Genomic DNA, 20,371 nt, shown 5'->3' with positions numbered 1-20,371 from the left:
CCCCACCCTATTGCAATCACTGTCCATCAGTGTAGTAAGATGCTATAGAGTCATTATTTGTCTTCTCTGAGCTATACTGTGATTATCTCCATTTCTTAATCACATTGTTTAAATCTTCTCTAATCTTTTTTTGTGTGTGTTCTATCAGTGATTCCACAATGTTTATGAATTTGTCTATTTCTCCTTGTAGTTCTATTTTTCCTTTAAATACTCTGAGGCTATGTCATTAGGAGAATAAAATTTAAATTTGTTTTATATTCTTGTTAAACGTTTTATCATAGTGAAGTGTCCTTTTAAATTATAGTAGTACTTTTTGCCTTAAAGTATCCTTTAAATGATATTCATGTAGCTCACCAATTTTAGGACAGGGCTTCTGGTGACAAATCCTCTTTTGTTTCTGTGTTGTTTGAACACTAAATAAATCATGCCACTATTTTCTGGGTTTCTTTCACTTGAGAAATGCCCTGTAACTCTAATTTTTTGCAACTTTAAATGTTATATTTGGATACTTTTCCATCCTTTCACTTTTCACCCTTTCAGAGTCCTTACATATCTTGTCAATAGCTATGAAGTCTTTTTTTCCCAAGAAATCCAGCTGACAAAATTTGCCTCTTAATTGGGACATATAATCCATTTACTTTTAATTACTGATGTGAGTTTAAATCTACCATTCTACTCTAATGAGCCTTTAATTTTAATGTCCTTTTTCTCTGATGCTTTTAAGATTTTATCTTGTCTCTCTTTTCCTGAAGCTTGATTATGTGTCTAGGGGTCAGTTGCCTTTCATTTAATGCTGCTTGGGTTTCTCATAGCTTCTTGAGTCTTTTGGTTCATGTCTTTTTATAGTTTTGGAAAATTCTGCTATTAACTTTGCTAATATTGCTTTATCCTGTTCTGTGTTATCTACTTTTCTTACTTCTCATCTGTCTCAGTTCCATTTTGGATATTTTCTTCTGATCTGCCTTCTAGTTCACCAGTTCTTTATTAAGTCACATTTCTAATTTGCTGTTACACCCATCCACGGCATTCTTAATTGGGATGATTGCATTTTTCAGTTCTAGAATTTCTATTTTTCTCAACTCTTCTTTGTAATTTTTTTGATTTTCTTTTCTTCAACAAAATTCCCAATTTTTAACTCCTTGAACACTTTATTTTTACTCCTTGATAGTTCTAATATCTGTAGCCTCTGCTTATTTGTTTTTATTGATTATTGTTCTCCTGATTCTCACTCATGATTGTCATTTCCTTGCATACTTGTTTTATCCTGGATTGTGTGACAGATATATTATTTGAGAATTCAGTTTGTCTCTATACATCTAGGATATTATATTTCTTCAGAAAGAATTTCTCTTGTGGTTCCAGGCACCTGAGAGCACTAGCAATCTGGTATCATCTTACCTTGGTACTATTGACATTTCAAGCTAGATAATTATTATGTAGTAGTATTGCAGCCTCTTTCCACTAGATGCCAATATTACCTCTTCCCAGTTATGATAGAAAATGTTTCCAGATATTGTCAAATGCCTTCTAGCACTTGAGAACCAGTCTTAACCCAAAAGAAGGGGATTTGTTAGGTTTTAAATTTAGTGTGCCCTAATCTCCATTTTTGTCCCCCTAGCACATCAAGGCTGTCCAAGACATAGCCGGCCTCTCACTCATCTCTTTCAGAATCCCCAGGTGGAAAATAATACCCAATACCATGTTTATCTCTCTGGTTTTTGATCTTCTCTCAAGCCTTAGTTCAGCAATTTTCACTTCGTAAAGACTTTTCCAAAGTCTTTCAAGTAAATAAAAAATATTATTCCTGCTTTTCTAGTTGTCCTCAGTGAAGACTAGATCCAAATTTGACATAAGGATGTATAGGCACACACATTCCTGCTGCCTGGAGGACACCCTGCCACATCCTATGACTTACCTACCACTGTGGATACAGGAATTCTATCTATACTGCCTACTTCTCACATGGGTTATTCTGCCCCCTGGTAGGGGCTCTTTTTTTCTCTTTGATATGCCAGAGCCCTTTTCACTATGAAAACATTCGTCAAGACAAATGTCTAAAGAACCTATCTTCAGCAATAAACTTCAAAGACCCAAGTTCAAATATGCATATGGGTTGACTATAAATATTCCCAATCCTTTTTTTGGTGTATTTCCTCCTTGGTATATTGTATGTCTTGAAGATAAGGGTTTATAGTGCTTTTTATAATAGCTGCTCACAGAGAAATCAGGGATTCTAAACCTCATACATGGTACAAACAGATGTGGAAATTGAAGTACAGTAAGTACATGTAAATAATACACTGCTCTGGGAGGACTACAGCTGAAATAATGTCATCTCTAGAGGGAGAAGGGCCAGAATGACCCCAGTTACCTGAAAACCAGGTAAGAAAGTGACAAAGCTTGGGTGGAGGAGATAGGACAATCCTTTCCTGTTTGTGAAGTCCAAAGGAGATGGTCCCAGGAAAAGCAAGAGTAATACTGATTACTCTCAGGTAGAAGGAAATGATGTTTATTGTTTTTTATTAGGAATTTCTCCACTATTTCTTTTTACCCTTGATAACCTTATGTAATCTGAGATCTTTTTTATCCTCATTTTTAGATGAGGACTCTGAGGCTTGGCATGCTGTGACTTGTTGGAGGTCATCAGGCTAGGAAGCGGTGAGGCTGGTATATGAAACTGGGTGTCACTGTAACACCCATGACTTTGTTCTTATGCTTTGCTGCCCCTGAAGTTCCCATAGGGTCACGATTTCTCATTCGAGGATGTGAGAATTCAAATGTGTGTTTTAGAAGATGATCTTTCTCTGAGACCATTGAGTCTTAGGTGGGGATCCAGTAAGACAGGATCTTCCATCAGAAAGCGCCTCTTAGGAGAGGCTCAAGCATGGCCCCTGGGAGAGCCCTTGCTGGGTCAATGTTCTTTAATCTGTCACACAAAACCAGCAGTAGAAGATAAAGAGCAGGGGTGCCCTGACCTTCTAGGTGAGCTCCCTCTGTCCAATGCTTAGTCCCAGATTCTTCTACAGGACAAATACCCATAAATACAATAGTTACTCAAACATGGCCAGATCCTTCTGGTCTTTGGAACCAGGCTGGAAGTCTTGGAAGATCTGGCAAAGTACTGGGTGACTTGGTAATTGGTGATGTCTTCTAGGACTTGAAGTATGAGGGAGAGCATTTTCTTTCCTGAAAGATGTTTCTCTTTCCTTCTACTTCTGGTTCTGACCAGTGTAATAAAACTGAGTACAACTGTTCATTTGTGGTTCTTTCACTAACAATGAAATACTCTGCTAATAGAAGGATTTAATTTCAGCAGTAAATAACTTCAAAATGACTCTAAACTAGGTCTTAGTTTGGCTTCAAATTAGGCAATGGACATTCCACAGTATTGGAAGAAGGGTCCAGGAAATCCAGCACTACATCATCCAGTTCTGTTCAAATGTTTTTGGATAGGACATTGTTTTACCTTGTCAGATATATTTTCAGACTGATTCATTATAGGGTTACTCCAGGGCAACTACTCAGAGGTAGGTTTGATGGCTGCCTGTCCTTGTCTCACACAAAATCTCACGTGGCTCTTGCTGATTTCTATCACTTTTTGCCTTGTGTTATACCTTACTTCATCTCATCTACAGAAAGGAGAAAATTCTCAAGGTTCTGATTAGCTGTTTCTTAAAGGATTCATATACAGCTCCATTTTGTTAGTTTCTTTGGCTTTTACAGAAGGCCTAGGGCTCCAATACTCTTCACTAGATATTTGACAAAAAGTACAGTAAGGTTTGAAAGGGCAGTAATTTATGAAAAAGAAACATCTTGTTAGAAGGAAAACTTTTTTTTACCATATCTCAAAAATGAATAAGGCCACCCATGTGCTAAGACCTTATAATGTTTGTCTATACATCCTTCTTTCTCCTGAAGCAGCTAATTCTATTTTCTGTGACCTTAGGGATAGGACAGTGGCTGAAAGCATTTGTTTGAGTGTCTGAATTTTGGTTTCCCCACTTATCAACTGCATGGGAAAGTTATCAACTTCTCCAAGCATTAGTTTTCTTATATCTGTACAATGGGAATTGTAGTAATCTTTGCCTCATAGCTTGTGAGGATTAAACAAAGTAATGAACATAAAATGCTTAATAGAGCACCTGGTGTATAATACATACCGCTATTTTTATCATAGTAAAATATGTAACATAAAATTTACCATTTTAATCATTTTGAAGTGTATGGTCTTGTGACATAAAGTACTTTCACATTGTTGTGCAACCATTATTACCATTCATCTCCAGAATGTTTCCATTGTCCCATATTAAAATTCTGTATCCATTGAACAATAACCTGTCCCCTTCTCCTCCCAGCCCCATGACAATCACCATTCTACTTTCTGTCACTATGAATTTGACTTCTATACATATTTCATGTAAGTGAAATCATACAATATTTGTTCTTTTGCAACTGGGTTGTTTCACTAGCATCATGTCTTCAAGGTACACCCATGGTGTAGCATGCGTCAGAATTTCCTTCTTTCTTCAAGCTGAACAATATAGTCCATTGTATTAATTCCCACACAGTATTATAATAGTTCTATTCCAGCCACTGAAAAAGTGAGACTTCATTTACTTACTGGCCAAGACACAGCATCAGTATGGGATCAGCATCTCTACTACTCATATAGTAAAAAATGCAAGCTTATGACTTTGGAGTAAAACCCTAGGATCACTTTTGAGTCCTTTTCTCCAGTGTTTATTATAAAGTCCCAGTTAGAATATATCTTTCTTCAAGGTACAGAATGTCTGTATTCAGAGCAGCAAGACAAACATTTCTATGCTTTGATATGCAGGCAAGGGGAGATTTGGGGAGTAGTAGTAGGGAAATTTTAGGAAAAGAAATCTGAAATTTAGTTTTAGAACAAAAATAAGAACACAAGAATGAGGAGGAAGAGAAGATAGGAAGAACAGGGCAAGCTATGGGAATACATTGTATATCCAAAGATGGTGACACCGATGTATCTCCCATCTCCTATGCTCTTCTTGCAATGTGGTGCTGACATTCCTCCACCAAGAGGTGGGGGGCTACTACCCCACCCATCAATCTGGGCAGGACTTTGTAAATGCCTCAGCTGGTAGAATATGATGAGAATAGCTGGATGTGACTTCTGAGCCTTGGTCAAACAAAAGCCTTGTGTGTTTCACTTTGGATCACTCAGGCAGCCTGCTGGAGAGGCATGAGGCCCCCAACCTAGAGCCAGCCCAGACCTGCCAGACGACTCAGCCACCTTGGAAGTGCATGTTCCAGCCCCACTCAAGCCTTCCAGTTTTCAGATGGCTGCAAAGCCAGTGGACATAGCGCTACAACCTTATGAGACTCCAAGCGAGAACCACCCAGTTGAACTCTTCTCAAACTAACAAAACCATGAAAAATAAGAAATGATTATTGTTGATTTAATCCACTAAGTTTTGGGGTATGTTGTTACACAGCAATTGATAACTAACATGGTTACCTACTCTCACCATTCATTGGCACACAACAGTGGGCATGGAGAAAAGTTGCCCATCTTGGGCAATTTATGTTCCGGTGGTGTTGCTTTTGGGTTGGCCCAGCTGAGATGAAGCATGTCTCTTTGGTGTTAGCTTTGAATGTCCAGCCTGATCGCCCACTGCTGGTGCGGTGCACAGGGAGAAAGAAGGAAATGTGAATGACATACCTTCTGAGACCAGCTCTTTCTTGCAGCTCAGAACAAATACTGTACTTGGGCAGTAATGCAAGTTAGAAATGACTCGTGTGTTCCACATTAGAGTACTGGGGATGCTGTCTTAAAAGCCTCCTGGAAACAAATCTGCAATGCACGCCAGCCAGACATGAAACCAAGGTTTATTAAAAGACTCTTAACATATTTACAGCTGGAAGCCATGAATGCAGTTCTCTGCAAATCCCAAAAAATAGAGTTCTATCCCTTAAAACAAATTAACAGAGGTGTCAACAGGTTAGGATAAATATAATCTATCACAGAGACGGAATTCTTTGAATAAACAATCTACCTTTTCTAACCAATATATATTATGTTCAAAAATACACTTGATGTGGTGACCAAGTAGTGTCAAGGAGGAAAAAATATATATATATACAGCCCCATATATTTTCATTATTTACAAATCAATATTGGTTCCTTCACCTTTTCTTTTTAAAAATAAATATTTCATTTGGTTGCAAATGACATTTACATATTCAACTAGTGAGCATTTCTTAGCTTTGACAAAATTAAATATGCAAAGTAGAAACATATATTTTTAAAAATTTAAAGGGAAAAAAAATACCTGAATCCAATTAGCTTATTACATTAAAAAATATCCAAGAGCATGTAATGTAAGGTTTCATGTATTTAAAGTGCCTTCTCATTTCTCAAAATGTTTTCATTATTGCTTAAAATCCTTTAAGACTATATCTACATATTGGCCTAATATTTAATTAAACAGAAAAGCCAGTGTTTTTCCAGGTCAAATTGTTGACTATTTAGGACATGCTTATACTTTCTTTCTAAGTGCTTTCAAGAGTGTAACAGTTACTGTTGGTCTGAAAATAACCACAAATTGTCAACATCCTGATCTAGATTCGTGTAGACGTTTGAATCATGAGTAGTAAAAATGGAGTGGCAATAAAAAGCCTGATTCAAAATGTTTGCAAATAATTAAGTCAATTTGTCCAGCAGCACAGAAAAGTTGCTTGAGATTCACACATTTAGTGTTACGCATCACTGCTAGTGACTTGGACTGATGTATCATTTATCAGAAGAATGGTCCCCAATTAGACAACTTTAAAGTAAAATCTGAGAAATTGAGAGGGACTAGCACCCTCCCACAACCTTCCTAAAATATAGTGAATAAAATGAGAAAGAAATGTATTTTCCATCTCTTTTGTGGATTTTTCCCTCTTTGCCTAAGTGATGAGGTGATGCTGACATTAGCAAGAGGCAGTCACGGCACCACATCTCACTTGGTGACAGTGGAGTGCCCTGTCTAAAGAGCTTGGGGAGGAAAGGGGAGCAGGGCTGAGAGGAGGGCCTGGGAGCTCAGGGACATGGCCGGCTGGCTGCAAGGAAGGTTGGTGAGAAGAGTGGGGTCCTGGAGAAACTGTAAAGGTAAACTGAGGAAGAAAGACCTGAGGGTTGTGACTGACGGGGAAGCTGAAGCAGCAGTATTGAAACAAGAAAGTGAAATGAAGTAGAGGCTAGAATGGTGCTTCGACAGGCATGGAGAGAACAGGAAGGTCCACGGACAGCACCCTCCCTGGAAATGAACCTGAAAAGTGATGGAGTTTCCATGGGGTACCTGCTCTTCCAGCACATGTCAGGCACTGACCAATGAGATGCCAGGCACTCCCACTGGCCTCCTACAGACGCTGTGAGTTTCCACGGAAAGGCTGCCCATGATACAAGCATGGCAAAAATCAGCTCCCTAACAATGCATTATTATATCAGCAAACATTGCACCCTGGCCTTCTTGAAAACTTCCTTCTCCCCTGTCTCCTTTATCCTGTCACCTGCCATGTCAGAAGGCCAAGTAAAGATGTATAACTGCATGTATCAAATGCATCTTAGGAAGCAGTGTCTAGGATCCAGGGTGTCACTAAGAAAATTAAACCCTAAAGGACTTGAAATAATTTACATTTCTGTTAGGCCTGATTCCTATTAGGATGCTGACTGATTTCACTTATGTTCTGGGCATGCAGACTGGAGCTGACGTGCAGGCCAAAGCACGACCCGCTAAATCAAAGTCCAAAGGCACCCGGCTTCACACACTAGTCTAAATTAAAATTCAATGAAGAGGAATAGACTGTGATGAATCAATGACATTTTCTCTGAAGAGTCTTACAAAGTATTCAAATCTAAAAGTTTCTGCCTTTTTAGGATTATCTTAGATGGTTTCCTTAAAGGGAACTCCTCTTTTCTTAATGCTTACATATTTCAAACATTATTATATTATTTATGTCTTGAGAAATTGGAGAATTGTGGAATTATAAAATTAATTATTTGGAATAGAGCCAGTCCTTTGGTAGACCCATTTGTTGCCTATGGGTCACCATGGGAACACAGGAGAACTGTCACTAGACATTCACCTCATCAATTTCTTTCCAAGGAACTGGAGGACTTTGGAGGATTATACAGAGTGCAGTGTCAGTGGGGTTGGGACCACCTTCTTTAGGCCTCGGAGATCAGATGTGAAGAAATAAGTTTACAACTAGGGATGAATAACCAAGAAGAAAGGAAAAAAAATGAGCTACTTATACATAGTTCACTCAAACCCACCTAAATGTAGGGATTTTGAATCTCCTGGTCTCTTACTGGGAAGGGTAGTACAACTGTTGTATGTTGTACACCCCTTTTCATACATCTCACAGAGAGGAACCTGGCATTAAAAATCCATCCCAAGAGTTCCAAGAGAGTGTTCATTCCAGAACACGTCTCTCGTCCATGCTGGGGGGTACGTAGAGAGGAACTTCCTATCTACTCAGCGGTCTGTGGGACTAGCCTTTCATTTTGGAAAGTTGATCCAGATGAATAAATAAAAATGGATTTGCTTCATGAGACAAGAATGGAAGCAAGCCCTGGTGAGAACAATAAAGGTGAGAAGGTGCAATGTTGCCAAAGATGTTGACAGACGCCTGAGAAGGCACGCCTGAAAACCTTCAATTGCTTACTTGATATACCAACTTTAAGACAACACATTGCAGCTCACACTATATGGGGGGAGAAATACTCTCTCTTTTAAGACATTCTTACAGTTTCAAAGACAGAGAGCCCCTTGGTGTGGGCACCAGAAATCAGGGAAATTCTCAGCCTGCAAGATAGCCCAGGTGTGGTGAGAGGGTGCTGACTCCATGGAGAACACTGAATTCTGTGAGGTGGATTTCTGTTGGAAACTATGAGCTCAGCTGCACTTTGCTAGCTCAATACTATCAAATTTCATGCAGAGCATTAAAAAAAAAACTAGTCCACAGAAGTATGTAGATCAGCTTTTAGGCAAAGAGACAGACTGTTGATTCTTAGTATATTTAAGATTAAAAAATAGAAATTTATATAGGCATAGATGGAACACAGAAAAATAACTTCATGGCATTCACTACCACTTTCATATAAAAAATTGAGATTGTCTTCTCCAGATCATAGCATGGATTCATAACTATGTACTTTGTAGATGTAACATGCAGTAAAGTGTGGAGTTCTTTGGAGCTTTTGACTGAAGTGAAGCATCATACCAGAGAAGGGAAGGATGAGAAGGAAAAGGTCCTCTAGGTCACTGTCTGTAATTAGGGTGACTGGGAGAGGGGCTGGGCTAGAGGGGAAATGAATCCAATAAGCTCCATTTGAGGATAGTGGACCTACTGAACGATGCTTGATTTATTTCCTTAACCACTTTGTTAGTAAACTGAATGGGAGCTTTGAAAGCTAGCTAGCTGCCATTTTAATATCTTCACATTTCTAAGTTGTCATCTATACAAATTTCCCAAATGCTAAGTTTTTATCAGGTTGATTAAGAGTCTTGGAACAAATAAGGCTACTGAACTGGCTTCAAGTTTGACATTAAAACGCTCTTGAATTCACTACTTTCCAGCAAAGCGTTCAACTGGGAGGTTTTGGTACCTTGCCCACTCCTTGGGAGGGGAAATTAAGAATTATGAAACTAACATTCAGTGACTCTAACAAGGTGTCAACAACTGATGGGTGTGCAGAAATGACACAAATGGGCATCTCAGCCACAAACAGGTGTGTAATGGAGCCTAGTTATGCCTGGATTCAATTGCTCATGGAGTTTAAATACCATTATGGGGGGGTCTAAAGGAGTCATATATGCATGCTGAGGCCTATTTCTAAAGGCGCTTTTCTTTAAGTGCTTCAGTGATAGAGAATGTTCCAAGCAGCTGGACTGCTTCTCTCTATAGCTGGAAAATGGAAATATGTCCAATAAGTTATTTGCATTTTTGAAAGACTGAAAACTATTCATGCTTTTCAAATACTAAGTACTATTAGTTTGGCTGCATAAACAATGTTTCTCTTATGCTGCAGATTTCTTTATGATGATAAAGTAGCTGACATGAATGTAAGTTCATTTCTTCACTCATTCACTCTCCTTGGTTGTATATTCCTAAAGGTACAATACCCAATATATGAAATGTGGCATACATGGTCTTCTGGATGTTCAACACATTTATAAACAGCTTTAGAGGACCCAAGTAAGGAAATTTTAGGAGTCCTTTACTTCTCCCTCTATATCACACCACTTCTTCTCTATGTGGCTTTTCAAAAATAAACTGTTCAGGGCAATCCTTGACTCTCTGGAATCCACAGTCTAAAAACTGCCTGGTTTAGGTTAAAGTTTCAAGAAGTCAGTCGGCAGCTCTTTCTTTGTTCCCACAAATGTTCAAATTCATATGCCCCTGGGACTACTATGACATGGGATTTCACAGTGTGGACATTTTTGTTGTGTGTGTGTGTGATTCAAGAACTAATAAACTATTTTCTTGATTACCAAATCTGTGGATAACTTTTCTTTCCCTTCCAGCTTTTGGCTATTTTTTTTTCTGATTAGAACAGGCAGGATCAAAGAAAAATGAAGCTCAAATCTAAGAGAATTTTTGGTAGCAATTTTTAAAGACAATTTAACCTATGTCATAAAACCATACATTTGATATTTGGATCAGATCTTTGGGGGGAAAAAAGCTGTATTTTCTGGATCTCTTTCCTTTTCTTGGCACAGAAAGCCCCAAATTGGTTTTATCTTTGTTTGAGGAGAGGGGAGTCCTACAAAACAGACCAAATGAGATCTCAGGGAGTGAAGAGGATACCTTCTCCATGTTAGTCTGCTTACTGGGAAAGAGCCTGTAGGTCTGCCCTGCTAATTCGCCTTCATATGCAGCCAAGGAGCTGCTTGCTGGCTGCTGTAAGCAACAGCCTGTGCCATGATGCCAGGCAAGGGAGAAGTAGAAATAGAAATGAGGAGATATGATGTTTAAGAAAGCAAGAATATAATTAAAATAAAAAAATCTCCCATTGCAGGTGGTATCATCTGTGGATAGTCATGCAATCCCAGGCCAACAGGCAACTCTTTAGCACTTACATCTCCTCTGCTACATCTGATCGTGGTCCTTATAAGACCCATATCAACAACTTCTTTATCATGTAGGAGGTTTCCAATACTGTAACAGAATTTTGTATCTTCTTTCAGTTTCTTCACCAGCAGCATATGAGCTTTTCATTAGGAAATGCCTTTCCTCACAGTACTTAGGAACAAAGGAGGTGCCTAAGGTAAGCTTAGCAGGTGCGTGGCCTCTACTGCCCTTAATGTGGGAAAGGGGGTTGGAGTCCAGCACCCAATCTGGCATGCAGTTCCTCAACCATGCTGCCATTTTTTTTTTTTTTTTTTTGGCTAGAACCTCTAAAGATGTAATAGCACCACTGTGTTTCCTTATTCTACTTCTCAGATTTCAGAAACTTTTTCTCTATAATTCCTAGGTACTTGTAATGAGCATTTGAAGAGACATCGTAGATGTCAACTCAAGGATTTAAAAGGCACCTTCTGGGCAGCAGGTCCATCACCTGTGACCCTTGGGCCTCCACCATCATCAAATTCATCCATTTCCGCTTGGCCACACTTTGCCCTTTCCACCCCTGGCTCCCTGTAAGCTGCCTCTTCTTGGGTTAAAAGCCACATAGCATACCTCCTTCTAACCTAATCTTTGACACCTCACAAGCCTGATACTTTTTACCTAATGTGTTTATATCATGTATAATACATGATATACTTGTGTGCCCAATGATTACTGCCAGTTACATAGGCAAGTACTTGAACGGCTCTCCAATTGTGCCCACAGATGGAATGAATCTTGGCTAGGAAGAGACCATGTCATTTTTAAGTTAAGGTTTCTCAGACTCTGTCCAGTAAGTCGGACGTCACTGTCTGCTTAAACACGGAATAGCAATACCAGCCACTCTCCTTCTGGTTTAGCAAGGGCTGTGCTTAGAACAGCCCTTTAAGCTAAGCTTGCCTGAAGTACTCAAGCTGCTAAGCGGTACCCCAACTACTTCCTCTCTGTGAAAAATTGAGAGATACTGTTGCATTAATCTTAAGTACATTTTAAAGGGATCATCTTTAAGGGCCTTCAGGTTATTGTAGATGGCCCACTTTGAAAAATTCTTGTGAAGTTTTAATGAACATCACCTTAAATTAGAAATGAAGGCTATGCAGTGTAGCGCCAGAGCGGACTTGGGAGGTGGCATCCAGACATGCGATACAGGGCTCAAGCTGGGTGAGAATAATGGAGATATCTTCCCGGGCAACTCAATATACATACGACGTACGGCATTTTACTGATTTTATGAAATGACTAGGTTTCCCCATCCAAGGAAGGCAAATTGCATTCACTCTTTAGAAATGGGTATTTGCCAATTTCTAGTCTATCCACTAGGATGAAATCTAACTTGGGCTGCATTTGTCAAACTCTCAAATGTTTCCACTCATTATTCTTCAGCATCAGTCTCTGAGAGCATGTTCTTGCAGGGCTCTGTGGCCAAAGCGGCAGTCCTGCTTACCTTTAGCGACTTTCTTGTGAGCATCCCACTTAGAAGGCTGAAGTGGACTCCAACGACTCCGGTGGAAGCCACCTGCTCCTTCCCCGCCAAGTCCACAAGGCCCACGAAGACGGACCCTTAGAGGGGCTCACTGAACTTGGAGTCGCCAAGGCATGGGCCACACAGGCACTCTGCTTTCACACGGTAATCCTAGAGGGCATGCCTGGGGGCACAGGATGCCTGTAACTGAAATTTGTTTTAAATTGATGAATTCTTAGGTTTTCTTCACAGTTCAGTGAAAATAAAGAGTATAAGAAAGCAGTATGAAAAGCTTCTTGCTCACAAGCAACTTCTGTTACTCATGTAAGTTCCTTACTGGCTTTTCTGTTTTGTCTGTCTTATCCTTTTATTTTGAATTGGAAAAAAAAAAAGAAAACCCAACAAGCCCAACCATGCTACCACATTCTTCTCTTTTAAATTGTTAGAAACGGTGATTAGTGCCTGCGTGAATATGGCTTCTGTGACTTAATTTGATCTGCATTGTGCAGTCTTGATTCCCAAGAGGGGCTTTATACTAGGATATGGTGCTGCTTTAATTAGCTGACTCTGTAAGGGAGTCCCCATGGGGCTGATGACTGGCAAGCAGTCCTGGGCAGACACTCAGGTGTCTGGCAAGTTGAGAGGTTCTGGGAAGCTGGGGCAAGCAGCAGGCCATACACAGCAGCTGGCTTGGGAAGGGTTTAAGATTTTTGCTCATCTCTGGGCCACCCTCCACCAATCAGAGTAGAAAGCTTGGCTCTCTCCCCCTTCAAGGCCCAAACCTGATGGACTTTGATCCTCTTCTCAATTTGCCCCAGGCCCCCATATCCCGCTTCACAAGATAGATGCACAGTGGTGGCTTAAGGAAAAAATGTCAGGGGAGAGGTCCAAGGTGGTGTCCTCTGTGACTCAAAGGGCAGTAATTGTAAGGCTCCCAGGTCAGAAAAAGCTGCCTATGCATGATGCCCACTCAAAGTTTCGTATTAATATAATCACTTCTTTCCACTTTGATGTAAAGAACTTTTTTTTCTGCCCTTAATTTTTTTACGTCCAAGACTCTTACTTTGCCCTATGTCACTTGCTGTCAGTCAAGATCATGATAAAAGGCTATAAAGTAGCACTTGCTCTCCTGTGTGGAAACTACATCATGAAGTTGGTGGAAGAGATCCAGCCACACACAGTCCCTGAACATGACGCAGAGGTCAGGGGCATGTGAACATGGCACTGCCTGCTCACCAGTGGTCTGAGATGTGAGAGGTGCTTTGTCACTGAGTCACCTGCCCAAGCAGGTGCTTTGATCCCAAATCTGTCCCTGCTCAGGGTCTCGTTTAATGGCTGATGTCAACTCCCTGTATCATCATCCATTCTTGAGGATGAAGTTTATGGCTATTTAACCCTCTCTCCACCCATGTATAATTCCATGTTCTGTCCTTTCTGTTACATAAACAACAAAATAAACATTTCTCTAGTCTGTGAAATATGTAGTCTTGGACCTCTTAAAAAATAGTTTTGGTAAGCCTCAACATTTTTGGCGGGAAAGATGCTCCAGGATCTTGCTGCAATAGCTTCCAAATTAAGATCAATAAGCAAACCAGACGTCTGTAAAGATGAAGGCTTGAACCCTCTCAAGGCAACCATCATGAAAGACCCTTCTCTTCTTCTGTCACAAGTTTACATATGCCAAACTTGGGTTAGAAAGTTTGAAATCTCCACTTTTAAAAAAAGTTTGGAAAATCTTGGTAATTCTTCTGGTCTTGCAACAGAGCAGACCTTGGACTTCTACAAGAAACAATTATCAAATACTCCTGCAATGTCCCCTTAGACAGTTTCTCCCTGTTCCTGTGGCTTGACAAAGGACTTCTTTAAGGCACAGGGTACTCACTGTAGATGACTTCAGAAACAGATGAGCAAAACAAACATTTAGTAATGGATCTTTCATGAATTTCTTGCAGCACTGGTGTTGCACAGGATTGTGCAAGGTACTACATCTCATTGTCAGCGTTTCCAAGTCTCTGGCTTAGCTGGTGGCCACACTGGCTTCCTTCTGACGTAGTCTTTCTTTCTGTTGTTTGAGGAAAAAAATGTGTTTGTTATCACTCCTTTTCCTAATTTTTCATCTTTCTCAAATTTTCATAAATGTCTCATGTGTTGGTCTAGAATGCTGAATAGAGTTGTACCAAGCACCCTAGAATTGAGAGTATCTCTATCCTTCTTTACCTGAAACCTCAGGTACCAACCTCCTCCAAACTATCACCACCCTCACCCTCCAAAAAGCAAGCAAAATGAATAACCAGCTAATCACCAACTGTATCCATTAAAATGCTGACCTTTACTATGCCAGGCTGCTCTGTTCTATTCTCTTCTTCTGCGACAAAGGTCTTAGCTTTGAAGTGTTACTCCAAGACTCCTCCTATCCCCAAGCTTAGCCCGCTGATGGAGTCAGGGAATGCCCAGAAATAGTTTCTAGGGAGTCTAGTATGAAAAATCACTGTTTTCAAGTCGAATGTATCTGTGCATGATCAACCTGGCAGAACTGAACAAACATTGCAGAATGGAAGGTGACAAGACTGAGTTCATGCAGCATGGCTGAAGCTCCCATTCTGCTGTGGATGCTCTGCTCTGCTCGTCCTGGGCGTGCTTCCCAGGGGCAGCCTTCTAAGGAGGAAGGACATGGATTCTGCTGGCAAGGTGTAAAAGTAAACAGAGACCCTCACTGTTTCTAGGACTTTAAAGAAGGAAATATATTAAGCACAGTAAGGAGGAGGGTGTCTGCTTTCTGTGGGGGAGGGGCAATTAGAAGGCTAAAAAAGAAATGGGAGGAGTACACTCCCTTGTAAAAAGCAATGTGGAGATAACAGACCTTCAGCTGCTTGTGATCTGTGAGATGTGGTGGTGAATTATTAAATCGGCCTAAATGTGAAGCTAAGATGGTGACTTTTGACCACACATCTTGGTTTGGATTCCATCCCTGACTTGAGAAATTGAATCAGGAATCAGTTTACCCGTCCTTCCCTCATTCCCACCAAAACAAACAAACAACCAACCAAAGAAACAACCCTAACGAGTTGGGGCTCACCACTGAGAGAGCCAGCTCACAGTGGGGTTATCTACCAAAGAATGCCACAGCAAACCCATTGTTTCCCCATTTGTCTGTGGGGCTGAGTGCATGCTCTCTGCCCCACAAAATAAGGTCTGGCTGTAAAAGTTAGTATAAAGGCCCAAATTAGAGGCCTGGGGAAAGGGACAGAGGTCGATGAAGGAGGAGGACAAAAATCAGGGCCCACTGCCACTGAGAATCAAACAAATGAGTGTAATGCATATATCATCAAATGGGCAGGGAGAGTGTGTCCCTTCAGGTAGGAGCTATTGTACACTAACCACAGCTTTCCCTGACCAAGCTGCATAGCCTGACTTCTCCAGCTCTCACTCATCAACCTCACTCAACATTCATTTAGCTGCCAATGGAGTTGTTATGGGAGACAGCACAGTCAATCAACAGAAATAATTTCACTTCATAACTTATACCCCACTTAGATCATCAAAGAATTTAAAGCAGCTGGCAAAAAGTAGTTGACTAAGTAGCTGTGTGTGGCATCAGGGCACAGGAAGGTAGGGTTTGAAAATCAAAGTGAGGAGAGCGATACGCCCACTTACACGCATTGTTCTTCCCCAGCGCAAGGTCAGACAAAGCTGCTGAAATTCATAACAACATGAAAATAGCTAATAATTACCCAGCTCTTACCATGTGCTGGGCACTTTACATGTCTTTTCTCCGTTTCCTCAAAGTAACCCTAATGCAAAGGTAACATTATTTCTCTTTTCATCAAAAAGAAGGAAGCAAAATAACTTCACTAAGATTTTACAATTTGCAAGTGGTTGAGCTGGGATTTGAACCCTGACACCTGGGGTTCCTAACCATTTAGCTATTCTGACTACTGTCTGTAACGTATCATAGAGATTCACTGTGTTCCTTAACTGAAAATGGGACTGCGGAGCACAATTTCCTGGCACAGTGGGAACACCAGCTAGACTGCCAGTTTCTAGCTGAGGGAAGATGTTGGTGGGGGGCCAGAGTCAGGCTGGTTTTGTCACCCATTTGGGAAACAATCCGGGGGTTGGCACTATTTTCTGCATCTCAATTTTCCCTGTTATCAAGAGAGAATAATCCCTGCCCCTTTCTTAATATGGGAAAAGGAGCTGACAAGGGTAAAAAGGCTTGAACATTTTGGGAGAGAGGTGCTTTGAGCTGAAGGGGGATAGTGGGCTGTGAAATGGTGACTGAAATTGGTTTTTCAGGAAATGATCTTTGTTGGGTTTGCTGAGAATATACATGAAGCTGTGTTTTGTTCCTTATGCCCTGCCCCTGGTATGCTTTCTTACATCATGCTGCTCTGGAATGTGAACCGAGAATCTAGGTATTACTCATTCCTCTAAGCTTTATCCTTTAAAGTCAAACACACTCCTGAGTGCAAACTCCTCAGATATAATGAAAGATCTTGCAGTTATGTTGAAAAATACAGCTCACCAGACTAGTCGTGGGATTTATCTTCTTTGTCTCCACTTTCTTCTCTGATGTCAACTTGCTGACTGATTCCTGAGCCATTTTCAATCTGAAATCAAAATCGGGAGCGGGAAGAGGAGAGGAAGACAAGAAGAGAGGAGGAGAAAGAAGAAGGAAGAGGCCAGGTTAAACAGAAATCCAGGCGCTGTTGAGTTAACTGGCAGTTTGAAAACATAACGAATGGTTTCTCAATGCCTGTCATTATTAAATTCAAACTCTGATTAGGTGGGAAGACATGTCTGCTGTTACCCAATATGAATTTCCTTCACTGGCTGAGAGGCTCACCTAGATGACTTTGAACAGTCTGTGTTTTTGAGACCAATGATGGAGTTGCTTCTAATCAATGGAATGCAGACTGCATGCACAGCACTCTCAGTGCACACTTCAAGGCTCTCTGGCTTGTCATCTACTCAACACATAACATGGAGGCAATTTTGAAAACTGAAGTTTTGAGGAAATGTGTGAAAACTACAAATATTTAAATTCAATTCATGTCAAGAAAGTGGAAGGACAATCCACAGGATGGGAGAAAATATTTGTAAATCATACATATGACAAGGGATGTACATTCAGAATATATATAAGAACTCTTGTAACTCAAACAGAAAGGTAAATAACCCAATTTAAAAATGAACAATGGAATTGAATACACATCTCTTCAAAGATGACATACAAATGATCAATAAACACATGAAGAGGTGCTCAATACCATTTGTCATTAGAGAAATGCTAATCAAAACCATGAGCTGTCACTTCGCACCCACTAGGATGGCTAAAATCAAAGAGAAAGACAAGCAGTGTTGGAGGTATGGATGTGGAGGAACTGGAACCCTTACTTGTTGTGGCTATGACTGTAGAGTGGTGCAGTCACTCTGGCAGTTTCTTAAAATGTTAAACATAGTTACCATATGACCCAGTAATTTCACTGTATAAGCTCTCTCTATATGTATATATGTGTCTCCAAGAAAATGAAAATAAATGTTCATACCAAAATTTTCATATGAATTCTTACAGCAAAATTACTCAAAATAAAAAAATCCAAGAGTGGAAGCCTCCAGACTTCTATCAGTTAATACATATATAAACAAAATGTGCTATGTCTACACAATAGGATATTATTGGCCATAAAAAGGAATAAAGTGCTGATACATGCTACAACACAGATGATCCTCAAACATCCACATATTATATGATTCCCTTTAGATGAAATGTCCCAAAGAGGCAAATCCACAGGGACAGTAAGTAGATTAGCAATACCAAGGGTTGGGGGCAGAGGACAGTGGGGAGTGACTGCTGAATGGGTAAAAAATTAGCTAATGGTGATGATTGGACATCCTTCTGAATATACTAAAACTACTGAATCATATACTTGAAAGGGTGAATTTTATAGTAGGTGAACTATATCATCACATCAGCACATCTAATAGTCAATTATCAACTGTTACTGAGGATGTGGGGACATGAGAACCGCCAAATAGTGTGACAGGGTGTGTAGCTTGGTGCAGTCAACTGGATTTGGCAATATCAGGTAAAACTGAGAACATCCACAGCGTATGAGCTGGCCATCCCTCTTCTAGGCAGATACCCAAAAGAAACTCTGATACACAGATACAGGGCTCTTATTGTGGCAACATATGCAATAATGAAAAATTGGAAATAACCCATGATTAGGCTATAGGGTAATGGACAGATAAAAATAGCAAATAATAATTGTTAACATGCCAGGCACTTTTCTACCTGCTTTATCTGAATTAAACCACTTAATTCTCATGACAATCCTGTGAGATAGAAACTTTCCCTGTTCCTATTTTATAGGTTTTCAGCACCCTGCAATGCTGCTTACATATTTTCTTCATTTAATGGAATATGGTATAACTGTGAAAAGGAACCTCTAGATCTATGAATTCAGTAAGTACATACATGAGAAACATGACATTGAGAGAGTGAAGAATTCTGCAGAGTGATTCAGTGGCTATCTAGCGTGATGGCCAAATGCTCAGGCCAGACACTGACAGCGGGATTATTCTCAGCCCCACCACTTAGTAGCTATATGGCCCAAGGTACCTCTCTGTGCACCTTGATTTCCTAAAAAAGGGGTAAGAACAGTGCCTGCTACATAGAAACATTGAGAGGATTGACATAGTGCAGCTCCAGGCACAGTGTAATTCCTCACCACACATCCCCTACTATTGTTTCTGTGCATGCAATATGCTACACTGTAAATACGTTTGTAAATAGTATCTACAAAGCAATACTGTTCACAGATGTGTGTAGGTGTGTACAAAAACAAACGTCTATATTTATATACAGACTGGAAAGATACTAGTTTTATGATAGATTTTCATTAAAAAGATGGAAGAAGAGACTGGAATTAGGAGGTAGTATGTCAAATAGAATTTCATTTTTTAATTAAAAAATCTTAAAGGATATGTGGCAAAATGTTAACAGTTAATTCTAGGTGGTGGGAATATGGGTGTGTTATATAATCTTTGTTTATTTTATAAATTTCTTCAAAAATATCTTTTAAATATTAAATATTTAAGGAACCACTAACTCAGACATTTTTCAAAAATGAACATGCTTTTACTTTGGGTCTCAAATAAAAATCTTACACTCAGTCACATATTGTTTCATACTGAAGAAGTGGCTGAGTGCTTCAGCTCTTTGCTAATTTTGTACTATTTACTTAAAACACACGTTCAGTAATCCAATCTCCTTGCCCACATGCACAAGTTAGTTACAATGAATTCAACATGCTGACTTGTATATCAGAAAATAAATAAAAATGACACAAAGATGAGCGATGATTTATAAAATTCAAGAAATACATCTTCAAAGCTGCCCTGAGAATGGGCACCTCTCAACACTGACATAGGTCTGAGCACATACCCCATGCTGCCTACTAAACCATTCAGTTGGAGCAATAACTATGGCTGTATGCACACAAGAAAAGAATGCACTAAAAGGATCAAATCCAGGTCAGACTACATTGGAGACTCTGACTATTAAGGGATTTGCAAACCAAGATGATGGTGCTGTAAATGAGCCCACAGCCTGTAGCATCTACCCTTCTTGGCTTCTCTCCAGCAAGATTTGTTTTCAAAGAGCACACCAATTAGTGACCCTTTAATCCTGATTCCAATGAAATCATTTGGAATTACTATTTCTCTCTGGGCCCCCTACCATTTAGGGAATGTTTTGGGGTGACCTTT

At 40.0% G+C, this 20,371-nt stretch overlaps 1 protein-coding gene across 2 annotated transcripts in view; it reads right to left on the bottom strand.

Moving 5' to 3' along the window:
* Nucleotides 1–5,850: 5,850 nt before the first annotated feature.
* The window catches only part of FMN1 (formin 1), a 368,992-nt gene continuing 354,471 nt past the window's right edge, over nucleotides 5,851–20,371 (bottom strand). For both annotated transcript variants that reach the window (XM_036887569.2, XM_036887570.2), the window contains 2 exons: nucleotides 17,124–17,208; nucleotides 5,851–14,660 (listed from right to left, as the gene is read on the bottom strand). In XM_036887569.2, the coding sequence (XP_036743464.2) occupies nucleotides 14,616–14,660; nucleotides 17,124–17,208 (130 nt within the window). In that variant the 3' untranslated portion in view covers nucleotides 5,851–14,615. The remainder of the gene's footprint in view (nucleotides 14,661–17,123; nucleotides 17,209–20,371) is intronic.

Source organism: Manis pentadactyla, chromosome 11 (assembly GCF_030020395.1).
Source record: "Manis pentadactyla isolate mManPen7 chromosome 11, mManPen7.hap1, whole genome shotgun sequence".
In the NCBI taxonomy this organism is placed as follows: domain Eukaryota; kingdom Metazoa; phylum Chordata; class Mammalia; order Pholidota; family Manidae; genus Manis; species Manis pentadactyla.
Note: the sequence above shows the minus strand (reverse complement) of the source record. Positions and strands in the feature narration are given on the sequence as shown.